Source organism: Coenobita brevimanus, chromosome 82 (assembly GCF_032717465.1).
Source record: "Coenobita brevimanus isolate Jiangsu-jjx chromosome 82, ASM3271746v2, whole genome shotgun sequence".
NCBI lineage: Eukaryota > Metazoa > Arthropoda > Malacostraca > Decapoda > Coenobitidae > Coenobita > Coenobita brevimanus.
This window is the reverse complement of record NC_137035.1, coordinates 14,771,229-14,793,378: the sequence shown is the minus strand read 5'-3', so window position 1 is coordinate 14,793,378 and position 22,150 is coordinate 14,771,229. Positions and strand designations below refer to the sequence as shown.

General features: G+C 43.5%; 1 protein-coding gene across 1 annotated transcript in view; it reads left to right on the top strand.

Annotated features, from left to right (window-relative positions):
- Positions 1-22,150, top strand: part of LOC145409682 (U3 small nucleolar RNA-associated protein 15 homolog) — a 403,188-nt gene that overhangs the window by 196,510 nt on the left and 184,528 nt on the right. Inside the window, exon 6 of the mRNA XM_080280034.1 lies at positions 9,010-9,227. Coding sequence (XP_080136160.1) covers positions 9,010-9,227 — 218 coding nt within the window. The remainder of the gene's footprint in view (positions 1-9,009; positions 9,228-22,150) is intronic.

The following is a 22,150-nucleotide window of genomic DNA, read 5'->3' as shown; positions in this document are numbered from 1 at the left end:
GCGATTCTGGGTATCAGACCTTGTCTGATATCGAGATCTCATCTTCAGTTGCAGGTGTCAGTACCCAGCTTGAAGATGGCGACGATGATGCGGACTCCTCTCAGCATGACACAACTCCAGCCATCCCCAAGCTGAGCGCACTCCGGGAACACCTAGAGTTCGTTCTCGACTACATGGAACACCTGGACTGCGACAGGGAGATGGGGCCCTTGGGACGTGTGGAGGAAGTGTGTGCTTTCAGGAAGCGCATCATCAGTCGTCAGAATCATTGTTCCTTGCGTCAATCAACGATTGACAGTTTTTTCAGGCCCGTGACCCCTGCTGTGCCCATACCTGGCTCCACTCCGTTGCCTCCCCAAGACAGGCCCTCATGCTCCGAGCCACAGCCCAGCACATCAGCCACGATGGAGTCGTCGCTTGACGTGAGTTTGCGTCTGTCTTCAGAGTTGTCTGCAGTGGGTACGCCGTCACCACAATCCGGCGATGCACCCCTAGGTCACCTGCCAGTGATACTCTCGGACTCTGACAGTGAATAGACGCCAAGAACTTCTATACTAGGCCACACGGGAATTTACAGTGTTGTGCAGTGAAAAATCAGTGCATTGTGTTAAGGATTTACAGTTGTGAGTGAAAAGACAATTTTTGAACTAAATTTATTGTAAATAGACTTGTGTGTTTTTGCTTTTGAAAATGGTTATAAGAGTGGAAAAAGTTAAAGTGCAGAGTGCAACACTTTTAAGTTACAATGGAGCATAAGTTAGACAAGAGTGCGCAGTGTGAAGAGAATGGACTTCTGAGTGCGAATGACTAAGTTCAGTGCAAGACTTCATGAACAGTGTACTGCTAGTGCTTCAGGAAATCCTTCTTACTGTCAGAGTCCGAGAGGAGGCGGTTATTCATCGAGATGGCCATGGACTTGCTGTAAGTAGGCAGAATGTTTCATACTGTACTCTACTGTATTTTCCATATTATACTTACCTCAGACACCTCAATTCATTCTTTTATGTCCCTTATTGGTGTCAGTATGCTGTGTCTTAGGTGCTATGCATGTGCAGTAGGAAGGTGTTTTTCTGAGTTAGGCTAGGTTAGGGTCCATAAGTACTAGCCCAGGAGCCAGGGACTTGTAAGTACCCAGAATGTTGAATATTGTATGAACCTACCTCAAAAACCTCATTTTATGCTTCTTTTGCATTTATTTAAGTCTTTTATGTCCCTTATTGGTGTGATTTGGGTCTTAAATAGGTGCTATGCATATCCAGAGGGAGTTGTATAGGTGTTTTTCTGAGTTAGGGTCCATAAGTACAAGTCCATAAGCTGGGACTCAATATCCGGACAGGACCACTATCCGGACCTGCCTATGGCTCTATTACATCGGATATTGGAGGGATTACTATATATATATATATATATATATATATATATATATATACTATAAATAAATTTCATTTAGAAGTAGTAAATAACTGACATGAGACAGAGAGGTGTGTGTTGGTACAGATTCGGCAGTGCAGCGGGTGGGTGAATTCCCTTGAGGGACAATGCCCAAACGATCTCGATATTTTAGAAAGACTATAGAGGGAGAAGACAGAAAAAGAGAGAGATGAGGAGTGACCATTTGTCCCCTGGGAATGACCATGCTCTCTCTCTCTCTCTCTCTCTCTCTCTCTCTCTCTCTCTCTCTCTCTCTCTCTCTCAGGGTTGTATAGGAGTGAATAATAATGTCAGTGCAAGGTATCCCTTGACTTTGATTTAAGTATTATAAAATAAATAAAACATTGGAACTATTTAAAGAGAACAACTGCAGGAAGTCCTCTCGAGACGTCAGCTAGTGGAACTGTCGTTATTTCCCTGCGGGCCAATTAACGTCCACCTTCATACTTGCCTACACCCTTCTGCCACAATTTTCACCAAAGATTCCACTCTATTTCTCCTCATCTTTACTTTCCAGTTCAGAGCATGCCATTAGTCATGATGATAATTGCACACACACACACACACACACACACACACACATACTGTTACAGTATATATATATATATATATATATATATATATACTGTATATATAATATGTATATGACAGTATTGTGATACCAACTCTAACGTACGGAAGTGAAGCTTGGACGTTGTTGGAAGGACACAAGTCAAGAGTGAGAGCAGTGGAAATGAGTTATTTAAGAGGAGCCTGTGGAGTCACGTGGAGAGACAGGCTGACGAATGAGGATATAAAGGAGCGTTGTGGTGTTGATGTGGATGTGATAGGAAATGTTATGAGGAACATACTGAGGTGGTTTGGCCATGTGGAGAGGATGGAGGGTGAAAAACTGATGAAGAGAGTGTATGTGAGTGAGGTGGAGGGGGGAAGAGGGAGGGGGAGGCCGAGGATGAGATGGAGGGATGGGGTGGAGAGGTATATGAGAGAGGGGGGTGTGAGTTGGGAGCAGGGCAGTGAAATGGCGGGGGACAGGGCGACTTGGAGGCGATTTGTTTGTGGCCACCCCAAACGGGATTGAGGCGTCTGGCAATAGATAGATTGATATATATATATATGAGAAAGAGAGAATGGTAGATGGGGGAGGGAGGAGGGAGAGAAGAAAGGAGGGATGCAAGAGTTTTAAGAGAGAGAGAGAGAGAGAGAGAGAGAAACGGTAGATAGGGGAGGGAGGAGGGAGAGAAGAAAGGAGGGAAGCAAGGGTTTAGAGAGAAAGAGAGGTGATGAGTGACCACTTGTCCCCTGGGAATGACCAGCCTTCCAGGGTCATATGGCTGGACAGAGAGGAGGTGGAGGAAGAAAGGGAATAAGGGGGTACAGCTCATATGGACGACGATTTAGTGGTAAAATCGAAAAGGAAAAAGAAACCATGAGCCCAGCCCCCATGTGTCCAGCTTTCAGTGTCCATGATTGTACATTTAGGTTGGGTATGGGTAGGGTATTGGGAGGTAGGATATTGCTCCATATCTGGATTTCATCCATACCTGGATACACTAATGGCCCTGTTTTGTTGGATAATCGAGAGATTACTGTATACCCTAGTTATTATCAGTACCAGCCAACAAGAAATCAATTAGTCTTCTTTATGTTTCTGGGATGTGATTCAAAATATAAGTCAGTCTTACTATATGATCAGTCATTATGCAGTTGTTCATTTGTATGCTCATAACATTTTAGCACCTTTTTTCTTTTTATGCAATTGCCGTTTTCATATATATGACTGCTACAGCCTTTGCGAAGCGCCATTTTTCCATATATGGTCTCTGATTTTGCGTATACAATTGCTAGAGTCCATGATTTTGATAATTTGATATACAATTGACAGTAATCTGATTGGTGTTCTAGGATCCAAAGTCGATCATTTAGTGAAGTTGGCCTGTATCACATTATCACAATATTTTTGTACAGCTGGTATATAAACTGGGTGATAGTGGAGTGGACAAATCAGCTTCATAAGCAACAATGAAACTTGAGAAGGCAATTTTTTTCAAAGTTATAATGGTTTAGTACCTTTACCCCTTCAGTCTCAAGACATCTATTTTTTAGAATGCAGCATTTTCATTACATCCATACAGTGCCTTTCTGCTTGTGAGAGACTTTAAGAACTAGTGTTTAGATTTAGCCTACATAGTGCCACTGCTACTGTAGGTTAGTTCTTTTCCAAGCTGAATGATATCTGATGGAACCAGGAATAAACTAATGTGTTATATTATGGAAGTGAAGGGATGGAAATAGTTGTTTATAGCAACGGCTTACTGTAGTTCAATAACTTGCTACATTTGTCCATGTTCCATGATCTCTTTTGATTATTACAGTAATTCTCCTTCTGTATCAATATACATTGATATCTTCTGAATATTGGAAAGGAAAGAAAAGGGATCTGTACTTTGTTTTTGTTGACATGGAGAAGGCCTTTGACTGAGCCCCTAGGGAGATGGTGAAGTGGGGAATGAGAAAGCTTGGGATCGAGGAGTGGCTGGTTAGGGTGGTTATGGCTGTGTATGTGGGTGCTCACACCTAGGTAAGAGTGAATGGAAATTTGAGTGATGAGTTTTCTGTGAATGTTGGTATGCATCAGGGGTCAGTCTTGAGCCCCTTGTTGTTTATCATGGTACTTGAAGCCCAGTCACGTGACTACAGAAATCAACTTCCATGGGAGATATTGTATGCTAGTGATTTGATGTTGATTGCAGAGAATGAAAGGGAGGCAGAGGAAAGATTTAGGAAGTGGAGCGATGGCATGGGACACAAGGCCTTGAGAGTAAATGCAGATAAAGCAAAGGTGATGGTATCTAGAGCTGGTGGCAGTATTATCAAAGAAGAGGGAGAGTGGCCATGTGCGATTTGCGACAAGGGCATGGGAAGTAATTCCTTCTTGTTCAGTGTTTGTGATAAGTGGATGCATCAGAGATGTAGTGGTATTAGAATTAGACTGCGAGTTAATGCTGCATTCATGTGTGCAGTGTGTCGGGGAGAGCATAATGATATTGTCAGATATGAAAGGATTGATCTTGCTGGTGCGTCTTTCGAGTGTGTAGAAGAGTTTTGTGATTTGGGAGACACGATAAGTGCTGGAGTGGGGGCAGGAGCTAGCTGTGTGGGTAGAGTGAGAAGTGGTTGGAAAAAGTTCAGGGAGCTGTTACCTGTCCTGACATTGAGAGGTCTCTCCTTCCATACTGAAGAATCTTTTTATGAGGCATGTGTTAGGTGTGTAATGCTGTATGGAAGTGAGACCTGGGCAGAAAAGGATGAAGATGTTCACAGACTTAAACGTACAGAAAAGACAATGATTAGGTGCAGTGCATCCCTGAGTGCGAGGCCTGGGGAGAGGGGGAGTTAGGTTTACAATGGAAGAGTTAAGAGGTAGGATGGGACTGGAGTGTATTGGTGTTGTGATAAGGGGGGCATGGATTTATATGGTTTGGGTATGTGGAGAGGATGGGGAATGACAACTGAGTGCAGAAAGTGAGAAGTGTTAACGTTAGGGGTAGGTTTCTGAGAGGTAGACCAAAAAAGACCTGGAATGAGGTCATTGAGCATGGCCTCAGCGTACTGTCACCTCTGCGATCCAGACTTTTACATGGCCAAAAGGGGCAGAAAACAAGTCACTATTAATGACCACTGTGTGCTGGAACGGTCAGGAACTCAGATTGATGGAGACTCTCTCCCAGTAGCGGCCTCTTTGGTTGCGTTTATTACATTTCAAGTGGCCAAGTTAAGAGTGTTAGCATGCCAAAATGACGGGGCCAGGCTCCAACCAGGCCAACCCAAGCCCAACCTTCGCAGTTTCCCAGAATGCTTCTAAGTTGCAAAATTAATAAACTACTAGGTAAGCTCTATACCACCAGTTCTCAAGGGTTATACAAACAATAAAGTTCAAGTGGGAAGGAATGTGTATTAACAAGACCAAAAAGTAGAATCTTCCCCAGCTACTTGCTTTACAGATTAAACATGAATCAGTTGGCACATTGTTCGAAAAATATATCTCTATATGGTCCTAATATCAAATGCACAAAACTTAGCTCCTCTGTCCCAGTCCAATGTGTTTCTTCATAATCGTCCCTCTGAGCACAAATTTCACTGGTCCAGTCCTCTGCCACTGCCGACCTTGACTCACGCACTGGGACTTCGACCTCCACGCCTGGACTTGGACTCTCACTGGTACTTAGACCTCCACACTTGGATTTTGACTCACTGGAACTTCGACCTCCATGCTTGGACCCGCTAGAAGTTAATATAAATAATGAATAACTATTCTCTCCAATGCAAGCAACCTCTTCACATGATCAGGAAAGTCTCATAATAAAGAAACATGAGTTACAACACTCGGCATCTCAAGTAATAACAGAATAACACATGGCACTAGAGACACATAGGTCTGGTCAAAATAATACTTATTGTAGGGATAACATGGAAGAAAAAAAAATACTGTAACATACACAGTAAGCATAATAACTGTAACTCTAACCATGAAAATCATCACTGTATCAAAATCATTGTGCCTCACAAAGTAACTATGTGAACATTTACTCACAACATAGCCCTAATAAGTACTGAATTACCAAGTCATTTCAACACAATAATAAATAAGTCACAGTCCCTGGGCACCTGATACTTGGCCTACAAAAATCACACATTTATCAGAGGCTCAGACAGAACTCTGTAGCATTTCGTATTCCAGTTACTAAATAATAATAAAAAGTACAGTACACAAAAATATGGGAAATACCTCACTATCCAGCTCAAAAATGTAAGAGAGGTGAGCAGGAACACAGGACTCGCATCTCCAAAGGCTAATGGCGTCACCGCTACACTCCCTGAGGAACGACAACACGATTCTACCCGAGTCCGTTTCACTATTTCGTCACTATTATCACCCACGAGATATCACTATTCGCGCTTCAACATATCAGACATCAAATTACTTACCGAATTCCTTGGAGGGGGGAGGGAGATACGACAGTACTGACCAACTGCCACTTACCACGGCCGGTGAGCGAGTGAGACACGCCAAAACTGCATGGTGCAAGGGGGAGCCCGGGGGGGGGCGGGAGACAGCATACGCAATTTAAGATTTTAATTATTACAGACTCGAGATAGACTCAGTGTAATGTCCTTCCCCTTACAATCAAATAACCCCCCAAAAATAACATTCTCTAATTACAATAATTACTCAACATCACCTCACTTTATACCCTTACATCGAAAAGTAATGAAATTTATCGTGCTTTACATCACTTTGTGCACGCATACATTATGCTGGATTATGTGAACAAAGGCACATGTTCCCATCAGCTCGAGATATTATATTATTAAAAGACTTAATACTAGTGAATTACAGTAGGAAAAAAAAAAGTGACTTAGCAACTAGGTAATTGATCTATGTTCTGGACACGTCTGCATGGTAACAGCCATGCTTCGGCCACTCTTTCTCACTTAACCGAACTTTTGGTCATATAAAATAAACTAGATACAACTTATTATCACTTCTGGCACTACATCAGGGATAAGAGACTGATTAAGGATTCTGTTAGAGATCGAGCAGCATGGAGAGCCGCCATTAACCCGCGGCGTCCTGTCGACGTTCTTAAACGTCCACACATTTTGTCACTGCCAATCCCGTCGATGTACATAAACGCGAAAAAATTGCAAGGTCCCTAATTTGCACAATTTTCAATTTTCGCAAATCATTTTTGGTACGTATACACATGACACCTTCCTCAACAAGATGCCAGGCAGGGACAATGCCTTACCCAGCATGACCTCCTACCCCCGCCTGCATGCCATTGTCTCAACAATGCACCTGTTATCAGTGACCTGGCCAGTATAGCCATGTTATGCCACGGTACGAAATTCAGGGCCAGAGTGATTCCCCAATCAATGACAATGTGGAGGACAAACTTTACATAGCATTAGAGGAAGAAACAGTTAGAAATGATGATCAGGTAATGTGGCAAAAAAAGGTCAGGTATTAGTGAGTGAAACAATGCTTATAATGCCTATATTACTGCTTGAAAACCAATATACTCTTGTACTACATATAAATTCGTACCAAGTAAATAAATAAATACCGTTTATGAGTGGTGTGAAATAGTTATCCTCCCATAGAACTCGTTTTCTTTGGTGCCAGCCTGATAGAAAACCCAGTAAGGTAAGGAGGTACTCCTACCTGTAATGAGTATTTTAAACCTCAGGTGAGCGATTTCTCTATGAATTTTCGATGTTTCTCACCAAAAGCAAAGGTTTGAGCCAAAAAAAATTTTTTCCTAAAATGGTTGGGATTGGGGGGAGTCAGTGGTGGAAAAGTGGTCGGGATGGGGCGGGTTAAGTAACCAAGTCTGATGCATCCAAGCATGTTGGAGCCTTTAAAAATGAAAATGATAGCTTGTTGTATGTTTCCATGTTAATTGGTATCTTTTTAAATGTTAGAATAATTTGCCATGTACAATATGTCCATTTTCATTTACAGTATTATCTTTTGAATATTGGAATAGGTTGCCATGTGCATCCATGTTCATTGAAATCTTCTGAATACAGTATTAGAATAACTTGCCATATGTACCTATGTTTTCTGATATCTTTTGAATGTTAGAATAACATCCTACTTTTGAAAAGTAGAATAACATCCCATATCCATTCACAGAGACGGTATTAGAATATAGTAAAGCCTTGTTATTTGTACCAATTTTATGGAAAAAAAAAGATATATGTTTTGGAACACATCACTGACATATAATAAGAATTTAGTGTATTTTGCCCAGGCCAACACCAGATACATCTAATGGACTGAGAGTGAGTCAGAGGAATCTGAGTGCTAATTAACCCATTCACTGCATCAGTGTTTGTTTACATATACATCCTGTGTGCGGCAGTTTTCAAATACGGTATTTAGAAAAAAATATTAGAAAAAAAATAATATTGTTTGAAAAAAATCCTGAGTTCAATGGTAGCAAAAAAAAAAAAAAAAAAAAAAAAACTGAAACGGGTCTGTGAAGTAATAAATATTCCCGCGCAGTGGTGCCAGGCAAACGATGTACTGTACTGTATTATGGTTGCACTGTGTCATCAGTGTCAATCTTGGGATGAGATAAGTTGTCAATCAGCATCTGAACCATCACTGTCATCATCTAACAATGTATCACTAGCATCATTATGCTCATCCTGAGAATTCATCCAACATTTGCTTGGGCTACTGCTAGCGGTGGCATGGAGAAGCTTTCGTACCATTACCTTCAGCATTTTGTAGGTAACTGAGCTGAGCTCTGCTCCTCGTAAAAAATGCGTAATCTATGTATGGCAGTATTCTATAGGGTGCCATGGGTTACTAGCTGATTTATTTCGTGCCATTTTTGACGGCGGAATTTTGAAAGCAGGAAATCATATATGATACAGCCGCAGTCGGAGCCATTTCGACTCAGATATCATATATGATACAGCCGCAGTCAGTGGATTAAGACATGAATCTTAGAATGACTTTCTGTATGTATGTATGCTCACTGTCGTTATATTTCTCTGCAGGAGGCACTGAGGTCAGAGTTTGGGATACTGTCTCTGGGCGAATGCTGTCCAGGTTGTCGCAACACCACAAGACCATTACATGTGTGGGTTTGGCAAGTGATGGTAAGCGGCTTCTGTCTGGATCACTTGACCGTCGAATCAAAGTTTATGACGTGGATACATACTCTGTCGTCCACACCCTGGACTACCCAGCACCTGTCCTGTCCCTTGCTGTGGCGGTAAGAATTTTATACTATCAGTCCTCACTGAAAGGTGTTTTCTTACTAAGATCTGTCTGTCTATCTATCTGTCTATCTGTCTATCTATCTATCTGTTGCCAGATGCCTTAATCCCGTAAGGGGTGGCCACAAACTAATCGCCTTCATGTCGCCCTGTCCCTCACCATTTTACTTCCCTGCTCCCAGCTCACACTCCCCTCTCTTTTATACCTCTCCTCTCCATCCCTCCATCTTATCCATGACCTCCCCCTCCCTCTCCCGCACCTCCACCTCACTTACGTACACTCTCCTCATCAGTCTCTCACTCTCCATTCTCTCCACATGGCCAAACCACGTCAGTGTGTTTTTCCTAACGCTTCCTTTCACATCCACATCCACATCCACTCATTTCCTCATTTGTCAGTCTGTCTCCCCATGTGACTCCACATGCTCCTCTCAAATGACTCCTTTCCATTGCTGTCACTCTTTACTTGTGTCCCTCCAACAAGGTCCAAGCTTCTCTTCCATACATTAGAGTTGGTATCACAGTACTGTCATGCAGTAACTTTTTCACTTCCATGCTCTCTTCCCTGTTTCTTATCACTGCTTTCACAGAACCAGCAACCTTTCATACATGTTGTACCCCTTCAAGCACTTCACCCTCTAAACTTCCATCCTTACTCATCACACTACCCAAGTACTTAAACGTACTCACATTTCCATTTCCTCCTCATCCAACCTCACTGTACATTTACTGACTTCATTTCTCTCGAAGACCATAGCTTTTTCCTGCATTCACCTTTAGATTCCATTTCTTACACACTCTCCCAAACTCATCCACCAAGCCTTGCAACTCCCCTTCGTCTTCACTTAACAACACATTATCATCTGCAAACAACAGTACTGGGAGTTTCCATACACTGCCGTCTCTCAGTAGGGCTGCTCCAACATCCACTGCCCTACCGTGTATCTCTTTTATAACCCAGTTCATATACAGATTGAACAACCAAATACACATGAAACATCCCTGTTTCAGTCCAACCTTCAAATAGGAAAATTCACTCAGTTCACCATCCACATGCACTGCAGCCATAGCACCCTCATACAACTCTTCATGGCATTCGGCAACTTCCCATTTACTCCATATATTCTCAGTACTTTCCACAATGCTTGTCTGTCCAACCTTTCATATGCTCTTTCCAAATCCATGGAGGCCGCATACAATTTCTTTCTCTTAAGAAACTTTTCCACTGAAGACCTGAGAATGAATACCTGATCTACACATCCTCTTCTATTCCTAAAATCTCCCTGTTCTTCTCCAACTACTTCATCTATAATTTCCCAAAATCTATCAATAAGTATCCTACCATACACTTTTCCTATAACACTAAGAAGGCAAATGCTCCTATGATTAGCAACCACACACTTCTTACTCCCCATTTCCTTTGTACAGGGGAATAACTATACCTGACTTCCAGTCCTCCGGGACTCTACCTTCCTCCCAGGCCAATCTACACATCTTCTTCATCCATTCTACTACTCTCTGTCCCCCTTGCCTCAGCATTTTACCACACACTCCATCAATTCCAGGGGCTTTCCCCATTTTGACTATCTTCATTGCATCCACAACTTCCATCCTTCTGATTTCTTCCTCTCTTCTAACATCCTTCATTCTCCCAGCCATTCCCCAGCCACTTATACTTGCATTACCTTAATTTTCGGTGTTCAGCAATTCCTTAAAGTGTTCTTTCCATCTGCTCACTTTTTCTCCCTTCTCCACTAGTAATCTGCCATTTTTCTCATTCACCCCCCGACTAACTTCTTTGACATCCTTTCTAGCTCTGTTTACCCCTTTCTACAACATTTTCTTATATTCCCTCCACTTGACACTCAAATTCCTTCCAAATTCCTCATCCAGTCTCGTCCTACTCTTTCTTCATTCACTCATTTATCATCTAATCCAATGTTGCCCCATGAGGAGCATAGGAGCCCCGGGCTAGGCAAGTTGGTCCGGACATTTAAGATGAGAGTGACCAGCCTCACTCATCCCTGAGTATCATTACATGAGCGATAAACTCCAACCAACCCTTGGATATAAACCTGCACCGGCTCAATCCAACTGGAGCACCTTAATTGCACACAAAACTACCAGGCGCCATAATTTGGTTATATGATTACCACCGAGCGTAGTGTCACGGTGGGATGTGAAATTATGAATTAAAGATGCCAGAAGTTACTAAACAAGGAATTGACTTGTGAAAATCAAGTAGTAAGTTTTACTTTATGCCGGCTTACTTCGCCAATTCTCTAAAGACGAGAATTTATAAACTTTCTCAACAGTACACAGCAGAGACTAATTACTCATGAGTGCTGTTTGTAGTACTGTTAGCCTCTTGAGAAAGTGACTTCACCCCTGACAGTCAATAACTAATGCTAATAATGATAATCAAGTTCTTGCTGATGCTTAACTCCTGGCTGGCACAATGGATTTAAATTTGATACAAAGGAACTGCCCTAAGTACCAGTTAAGGATTATGTAAAGAGTTTGTGCAGAGTAGGAGCAGCAACTAAAATAAGCTTAATGTGGAAAAATAAAACACGAGTTTAATTACATTAAGCTCAAAGAAAAGAACTGTAAATTTATTGATTACAATGGAATAAATTTATGTTATATGAATCTCCAAAAATGAATTCAAAATAACAAGGAGAATACACTCACTCACTCATTCAAAAGCTAAACACACTTAAGCCTAGAAAAACGAAAAGAAATCCTGGTTAGTGGAGGGGAGCGGAGCGAAAAGACTGGGCGCCTATGCTGAACATTAAACGCTGCAATTCGCTAAGCCTGCTTTGCCAGTTCACTGTCTAGGTGGGGATTCAGGAACTCGCTGTACAATGAAGGCGCTGCTCTACGCTGGGCACAAACGGTCCTACCCTCGCGGCGACTCAAAGCTGACAAAATTCAAACTATGAAAGGGAGCGAGAGATGACCATGTTCGTCGGAAGAAGGGCGCGGCCCAACTTCAGTGGTCAACGGAGAGAAAGTGAGCGATATGGGCTCACAACAAATCACTCAGTGAAAGCACTAATGTTGTAGATAAGAATGATCACTTGTGAAACATGAGAAATGTTCTGAAAACCATCCCGATCAAAGTGAATACAAGGATGATTGAACTGAGTGATGCTGAGCGGGAATTCCACTAGAATTCGTGGTTTTCTTTCTAGAGTACAATGTCACAAATTTATAAATACGCTCGCGCGAATTTGTGACATTACGCCCCATCAAATTCAAATTTTTCTTCAGAAAAATTTTCGTTATACATGCATATAAATTCTAACTCAGTCACACAAGATTCACACTGTGGTGTGTGTGCCATCTTGCTACAGGAGAAAATCACAGTCACCTATGAGTGTAAAAACCTCGTATTTACGTTAATAGAAGCAAGCTTGAGGAAAAAACTCCGTGACTAGGATGAAAAATCCTGTACTCAGGTCAAACTGAGTGATAAGTTCGCAACATTTACATTAACAACTAATTGTTATGTAGCGTGATGTATGTAAAACACGGTGTAGGTGTGACAGTTGTGGTGTAACTGTGCCTACATGTAAAATTATGTAATACAAATCAGTAGTAAATAGAGGTGACGAGGCAGAAGAGAAGAGGCGGCGCATACGGCAGAGACAGTCAGCTGATCTCCACGACAAAATTTCTACACCCACCAGCTGCACCTGCGAAAGCAATCAAGGTGGAGCATCAAAAGTGTTAGTGCGACAAACAATCTTTATTAAATTACAATTTCTCTGCCTTGTAGTCAGTACTTATGGCACAAAAAGTACGCCCTAGCCGAAAATTTTAAGTGACAGCCAAGCTTTGTACATTTGAGGTCGCCATTAATTTTGTATTTGATACGGAATAAAGAGCCTCGGACCAGGATGGACCATACGTTGACGACTAAGGAACGGACGAAGGACATTCTGAGGGTGGGAATGTGGAATGTGAGAGGAGTGAATGATGAAGTGAAAGAGAAAGAGATTGTTCAGGTGCTTGAGGATGCAGGAGTGGGTATATGTGGATTGTCTATCTATCTATGTGTCTGTTGCCAGACGCCTCAATCCCGTTTGGGGTGGCCACAACCAAATCGCCTCCACGTCGTCCTGTCCCCCGCCATTTCACTGCCCTGCTCCCAACTCACACCCCCCTCTCACATATACCTCTCCACCCCATCCCTCCATCTCATCCTCAGCCTCGGCCTCCCCCTCCTTCTTCCCCCCTCCAACCATTCACATACACTCTCTTCGTCAGTCTTTCACCCTCCATCCTCTCCACATGGCCAAACCACCTCAGTGTGTTCCTCATATCACTTCCTATCACATCCACATCCACACCACAACGCTTCTTTATATCCTCATTCGTCAGCCTGTCTCTCCATGTGACTCCACAGGCTCCTCTTAAATAACTCCTTTCCACTGCTCTCACTCTTGACTTGTGTCCTTCCAGCAACGTCCAAGCTTCACTTCCATACGTTAGAATTGGTATCACAATACTGCCATGTAGTAACTTATTCACTTCCATACTAACTTCCCTGTTTCTTATCACTGCATTCAAAGAACCAGCAACCTTTCTTCCCTGCTGTACCCTTTCAAGCACTTCACCCTCCAAACCTCCATCCTTACTCATCACACTACCCAAGTACTTAAACGTACTCACATTTTCCAATTCCTCACCATCCAACCTCGCTGTACATTCACTGACTTCACCTCTCTCAAAGACCATCACTTTACTCTTCCCTACATTCACCTTTAGATTCCGTTTCTTGCACACTCTCCCAAACTCATCCACCAAGCCTTGCAGCTCCCCTTCGTCTTCACTCAACAACACAGTATCATCTGTAAACAACAGTACAGGGAGTTTCCAAACACTGCCCTCTCTCATCAGGGCCACTCCAACATCCACTACCCTACCTTGTACCTCTTTTATTACCCCATCCATGTACAGATTGAACAACCATGGAGACATGACACATCCCTGTTTCAACCCAACCTCCAAAGAGAAAAATTCACTCAGTTCACCATCCACACGCACTGCAGCCTTCGCACCATCGTACATACTCTTCACAGCATTCAACAACTTCCCATCTACTCCATATATTCTTAATACTTTCCACAATCCTTGTCTATCCACCCTGTCATATGCTTTCTCCAAATCCATGAAAGCCGCATACAACTTCTTTCCCTTCTCTAGAAAATTTTCCACTAAAGATATAAGAATGAATATCTGATCTACACAACCTCTTCCCTTCCTAAAGCCTCCCTGTTCTTCACCAACTAATTCCTCTTTTCTTTCTGTAACTCTGTCAATAAGTATCCTACCATACACTTTTCCTATTATACTAAGAAGTCAAATGCCCCTATGATTACCACACACTTCTTTTTCCCCTTTTCCTTTTTATAAGGGAATAATTATACTTGACTTCCAATCCTCCGGGACTCTACCTTCCTCCCAGGCCAATCTGCACATCTTCCACATCCATTCTACTACTATCTCTCCCCCATACTTCAGCATTTCACCACACACTCCATCAATTCCTGGGGCTTTCCCCAATTTAACTTTCTTCATTGCTTCCACAACTTCTATCCTACTAATTTCTTCCTGTCTTCTCACCTCCCTCCTTCTCCCAGCCATTCCCCAGCCACTTATACTCGCATTACTTCCATCATGCATGTTCAACAGTTCCTTAAAGTGTTCTCTCCATCTGCTCACTCTTTCTCCCTTCTCCACTTGTAATCTACCATTTTTATCTTTCACTCCCCTGCTAACCTCACTTCCACCCTATCTTACTCTCTTCACCTCTTTCCAGAACATTTTCTTACAGTCCCTCCACTTTACACTCAAATTCCTTCTAAATTCCTCATCCACTCTCTTACTCTCTCTTACTAATCTTTTCACCTGTCTCTTTCTTTCTACATATAACTCTCTCTTCTGCCTCTCAACTTCTTCCACGCCCCTATTTCTCATCCATTCATTGTATGCTTTCTTCTTTTGTGCCACAGCCTGTTTCACCTCTTCAGTCCACCACGCTGTTCCTTGCACCCCCCTCTGTCTTCTCTTCCTCCCACACACCACATCACATGCTGCACATATTTCTTCTGTAAATATCTGCTCCAATTCATATTTGCCCAATCGTTCCTCCACTTCTCTCTTATACTCTGCCTTTTTCTCATCCTCTTGTAACCTTTCCACTCTCCTTGCAACTACTCCTTCCTCTCGTCTTTCCCTTCTTGTATTCCTCCATCTTACTTGAATTCTAATTCTGGCCACCACCAAGTAGTGGTCAGAAAGTCCACTCCCCCAACCTCTATAACTCTTGCATCCATTACACATCTTCGCATCCTTTCATCCACACACACATAATCAATCATTGCCTTCCTTTCATTCAGTTCACCACCCACCCTTCTCATCACTCGCCATGTATACCTGTGGATCATTTTATGCCTGAAGAGGGTATTGGATATCACCAACCCCCTCCCAGCACAAATGTCCACTAACACACTGCCATTCTCATCTATTGCAGCAGGCACACCCCACTCACCAACTGTTCCATCCACCTTCACATTCCCTACTTTACCATTCATATCGCCGATCAAAAACACTCTCTCGTTCCTTCCAAACTTTTCCATACACACTTCCACATTTGTCCAGAACTCTTCTCTCACTCTGCTAGCACGATCTTGCGTTGGCGCATACACACACACAATCGCCCACATTTGTATTCCAACTTTCAACATTACCCACACAATCCTTGACCCAACTGATCCATACTCTCTTATGCTCTTCTTCCATCTTTTACTCACATATGTGGATTGACTGAAACTAAATGGAAAGGTGAAAGGGTGAGAGAAAGGGAATATGGTTTAGATATATGTGTGGGGGTTAATGAGAATGAGAGGGCAGGAGAGGGAGTATGTCTGATGATAAGCAAGAAGTGGAAGGAGAATATAAGAGAGTATGGAACAGTGGATGCAAGGATGGTATGGGTGAGGATGAAAGTAGGTATACAAGTGTGGGCGATTGTATATGTGTGTGCTCCAACAGAAGACCGAGTGGCAAGAGTGAAAGATGAGTTTTGGGTGAGAGTAGAAGCATGCATGGACAAATTTGAGAGGAGCAAGAGAGTGCTTTTGATTGGAGACATGAATGGCAAAGTTGGGAATGTATGAGTGGATGGAGTGGTTGGACAGTGGGGTGTGCCAGCTGACGTAGATAGGAATGATAGTGCTTTGGTGAACATCTGTGCTGGTAAGGGGTTGGCGATAGCCAACACCTACTTTCGACATAAGATGATCCACTGGTATACATGCAGGGCAATGAGGAGGATGGATGGTGAACTTGTGGAACAAAAGGCAATGATAGACTACGTGTGTGGGGATGAGCGAATGAGAAGACAAGTGTTGGATGCCAAAGTGTGGGGGAATGGAGTCTTGGACCATCACTTAGTGATGGCCAAGGTAAAGCCGCAAAGAAAATGGTTGAGGAGACGAAGGGGAAGAGAGGAGGAAACAGCCCTGTGAGAAGAGTGGAGAATTTGCAAGATAATGAGAAAATGGCAGAGTATAAGAGCATAGTGGAAGAAAGATTGGGAAGGTATGAGCTAGAGCAGATGGCAGGGGTGGAAGACGTATGTAAGATATTTATGGAAGAGATAGGCGCAGCGTGTTAGGTGGTTTGTGGAGTGAGGAGGAGATGCAAGGGTGTTCAAGGGACAGCATGGTGGAATGATGAGGTGAAACGAGCTGTGGAACAAAAGAAGAAGGCATATAGTGAATGGCTAGTGAGTAGAGGTAGGGGAGAAGATGAGAGAGAGAGAAGAGAAAGGTATATGTGAGCAGGAGAAGGGAGGTGAAGAGACTGGTGAAGGAGAATAAGAAGAAAGTGGATGAAGAGTTTGGGAGGAATCTGAGTGTGAAATGGAGGGAGAGTAAGAAATTGTTTTGGGAGGAGGTAACGAAAGTAAAGCAGTGTGAAAGGGGAAATAGTAGGGGAGTGAAAGATAGGAATAATAGATTGTTGGTGGAGAAGAGAGAGAAATTGGGGAGATGGAAGGAGCACTTTGAGGATTTGTTGAATGTAGAGAGTGACAGGAGTGCAGGTATAAGTGGTTGGGGAATGGCTGGGAAAAGAGATGAGTGGAGGGAAGAAATCAGTAGGACGGAAGTAGTGGAAGCAATGAAGAAGATCAAGTTGGGAAAGGCCCCAGGAATTGATGGAGTGTGTGGTGAAATGCTTAGGTATGGGGGTGAGATTGTTGTGTAGTGGATATGGAAATTGTGTAGATTGGCTTGGGAAGAGGGAAGGGTTCCAGAGAACTGGAAATCAGGTATAATTGTTCATTTATACAAAGGAAAAGGGGAGAGAGAAGTATGTGGTAACCATAGGGGTATTTGCCTTCTTAGTGTGACTGGAAAAATATATGGTAGAATACTCATTGATAGGGTTAGGGATATGACAGGGGATCTAGTTGGAGAAGAACAAGGGGGATTCAGGAAGGGAAAAGGGTGTGTAGATCAGATATTTGTTCTAAGATGTTTAGTGGAGAAGTATCTAGAGAAGGGAAAGAACGTGTATGCTGCCTTCATGGACTTGGAGAAAGCTTATGACAGAATAGATAGGCTAGGTATGTGGAAGGTATTAAGAAAATATGGAGTGCATGGGAAATTGTTGAATGCTGTGAAGAGTATGTACGAAGAAGCTAGGACTACGGTGCGAGTGGATGGTGAGCTGAGTGAGTTCTTTGATCTCAATGTGGGACTGAAACAGGGTTGTGTGATGTCTCCATGGCTGTTTAATATATACATGGATGGGGTTGTAAAGGAGGTGCAGAATAGGGCAGTGGATGTGGGGGTAGCTCTAATGAATGAGGGAGAGATTTGAAAGATTCCAGTGTTGCTGTTTGCTGATGGTACAGTATTGTTGAGTGAAGATGAATGGGAGTTGGAAGGTTTGGTGAATGAATTTGGGACAGTGTGTTGGAGGAGGAAGCTGAAAGTTAATGTAAACAAAAGTAATGGTGTTTGAGAGGAATGAAGTCACAGAATGTACAGTGAGGTTGGATGGTGAGGATATGGAGAATGTGAGTGCATTCAAGTACTTAGGTAGTGTGATGAGTAAGGATGGAACTTTGGTGGATGAAGTGCGTGAAAGGGTACAGCAGGGAAGGAAGGTTGTTGGTTCACTGAAAGCAGTGATGAGAAATAGGGAGGTGAGTATGGAAGTTAAGAAATCACTGCATGATAGTATTTTGATCCCTACCCTGACATATGGAAGCGAGGCGTGGACCTTGCAAGAGTGGAACAAGTCAAGACTGAGAGCAGTGGAAATGAGTTACTTGAGAGGAGCTTGTGGAGTGACATGGAGGGACAGGTTGACGAATGATGAAGTGAAAGAATGTTGTGGGGTGGATGTGGATGTGGCTGAGAAGATTAGGAGAAATACACAGAGGTGGTTTGGACATGTGGAGAGAATGAAAGACTGACTAATAGGGTGTATGTAGGTGAGGTGGAGGGAAGGAGAGGGAGGGGTTGACCGAGGATGAGGTGGAGGGATGGAGTTGAGAGGCATATGGGGGGGGGTGAGTTGGGGGGAGGGTAGTCAAATGGTGGGTGACAGAGCGACTTGGAGGCATTTTGTCTGCGGCCATCCTTTGCGTGATTAGGGTGTTGGGTTATAGATTGATAGATACATTATTAACCAGGAAATGTGGTTCCAAGACAGAATCTTAAAGGACCCTTATAGTTTACTGGTTAAAGTTGCATTATTATTAATCATGAAACGTGGTCCCAGTACAGAATCTCAAAGGACTTTTATAGTTTACTTGTTAAACTTACATTATTATTAACCAGGAAACGTGGTCCCAAGACAGAATCTCAAAGGACCCTTATAGTTTACTGGTTAAACCCTAAACCTACATTATTATTAACCAGGAAACATGGTCCCAGGACAGAATCTCAAAGGACCCTTATAGTTTACTGGTTAAACCCTACTCTACACTTACAATTAACATTGGCAAGCTGAGAATCCCTACGCAGTCTCAGGCAGGTCACATTTTAACACCCAACGTGGGTGTGAACACTCATGTGGATAATGTGCATTCTCTGGGAATCCTCAGAGAGGCCCATAGCTTGAGACACCACAAGGTAATTCAAACGCAGCCTCGGATTGTCTCTGCACAGTTCTCGAACTTCCCCCTTAACCTGCGGTACATATGTATGTACAGGCCCTAAACATAATGTGTCCTGTGGGGCCAATGGGTGAGACGTCAGGTCTACACCCACATTACCACTGCCCTCTCTTTCAACTGACTCAGAGATTACGGGTGTGGTTTCAAACGACACAGGAAGGACACATCCCTGACTCGTGGTATGTTGACACACATTGCAGGAACACACAAAGCTTTCTTTTTTCTGTCCCATCCCTGGCCAGAAAAAGCCAGCACGGATACGGCCCTGGTTTTTCCTTTTGCCCATGTGACCTCCTGAGGCTGAACAATGACCCCATTCTAACATTACTTGGCGATACTTAGCGGGAACGACAAACTGCAGTTGAACCTCGCTCTGGGGTGTTTGTGACTCACGGTACAGCCGTCCACGCTTACGAAGGAACTTGGCTTGACCTCCCCATGAATACTTTATCACACTACCCTTTTGTTATTTCCGCACGGCAGCAAGTGTCGGGTCAGAGTGTTGTTCTTGGACAACACCTTGGCTACAAATCGGATCTTGCAGCAGTGCAGTGGTCACTGGGGTGACACAGTTTGGAGCCTCGGCCATGGCTCGTGTTTCTGCACCCGAAGTCTGAGTAGCGTCATCTATGGTGCAACTATACTTGGCACCTGGAATATTGCCTATTATTAGGTCAAACAAAGGTTCTGGCATGACAACCGAGACTGTCGTACCAGTGTAAAATGGAGATGCCACCTGGATACGTGCCTCAGGGAACAATCTTACTGATCCATCAATAAGCTGGCCTTGGATCTGTCGACCTGTGTATTCCTAAGGCAGAACTAGACTCTGCCTGACAGAGCAACCTGAGGAACCTTTGTCTCTCAGGACCTTCACAGGAATGCCTCCCACAAACCCTGGCTGAACAACGAAGGCACTGTTACCTGTGAGAGGACCTGTGGAGGAAGCAGCCAGCCACTGATGAGGCTGCTGAATGAATGATGCGACAAACATGGTGCCCTGAGATCTTGATACCTGAGGGGCCATACTCACCATCTGGGGAGATGGAGTGTTGACCATCTGTGGAGGAGGGTTCACTGTCACTGGGGGACTAGTGAACTGTGGGGAAGTACCTGTGCTGCTAGGAAAGACACCACCGTACTGCTGTTGAGGAATGAAGGCTGCGTTTGCCTCCTGCCTCCAATACACTGGGGCTGGTGCTGAGAAAGATTGTCTCGACTGAGGGTTACGTGGTTTGTCCTTGCCCTGCTGCTGTTTGAAATACCGGTACTGCTGCTGGTTAGGGTTCTGCTTGTCGTACCGCTTCCACTCAGGTTTCTGGGTGTTTTTCCCCTGGCCCTTCTTCTGTGGTTTGTTTGGACCTTGGCCATTATTCTGAGAACGGCCTTGATGCTGGGGTTCAGTCTGAGATGGTTTCCCAGATTTGTCAGCTACCCTGTTCCAGGTGTTTTGCTTACGAGTTTGATACCTGCATGCGGTGAAGAATTCATCAGCCTTCTCCACCATTTGGCTGGCATCTCTTACCTGGCAGATCTTAAGCTGAGCCATAAGCTCAGCAGGCCACAACTTTTCTAGCTGCTTGCGCAGCATAAGGTCAGTTATCCCCTCGCGCATGGGAGGAGTTTCATCTTTCTCCATCCACTCATCTAAGTAAGCAGTAAGCGGATCAAGAAACTGAACAGCAGTCTCCTTTTCTTGTAGACGCACCCTCATAAACTGACTCCTGGCGTCGTCAACTGTGAGACTGTGCGCTTTGACGAGTGCGTCCTTCATCATCTCACATGTGAGATTGTCTCCACAAATTCTGTGGAGAATATCGAGAGCAGGGCCCTCAAACAAGCTAAGAAACTGGAGCCGCTTAGGTGCCTCATCCAGCTGGTACAGCTGAGCTATGAATGGCTCAATTCACTCGCCTTCCTTGTATGGAGGAAGCTTGATGTGTGGGGTCGCCAGAACATGTGTAGGGAGAGCGCTCGTGGAGCTTGGGTTAGCTGCACAAGATGTGTCCGAAGCCAAGGAGTCTCACTTGAGCCTCAGCATCTCAAGTTCATGTTTCTTATGTGCCTCGTGCTCTGCACGTTCGTGTTCTTGATCTCTCTTTCGTTGTTCTTGCTCGTATTCACGCTCTCTCTCGTTGTTCTCGTTTTTTTTGCTCGTATTCACATTCTCACTCGCCCATGTTCACATTGTTCTCTCTCATTTTCATATTGTTCTCCGTATTCACGTTGAATTCTACGCTCTTCAGGAGCATCATTCTCACGTTGCTGCTCGTAACTGAACCGAGAGAGGACATATTCCTTTATTTGATCGGAGTCACTAAGCCCCATGTCTTTGGCTTCCTGTACATATATATTAGTATTCATGATGCTAACTCAATTAAGGCTGAGTGGGCTAAAGACTGAGTACTGACTGCTATTTTGCAGAGAAATGTCAATAATCAAAAGTAAAGAATATAGGCACAGGTTGGTGGTGACCAGTTTTATCTAGTTAAACTGGTAAAGAAAGAAAATTAAAAATGAAACAACTGACTGGGAAAACTGTTACGTAAAATTAATAGAAATGAATCAATAACCACCAGTAAGATAGTGTCTAAAGACTTTAATGATAAATACCTAGGTGTGAGTGAGTGAATATTATCTCGTTAATAACTTTAGAGCTAGGAGTTAATATCCTGGAATGAGGTCGCCAGATGTCATGGGGGGATGTGA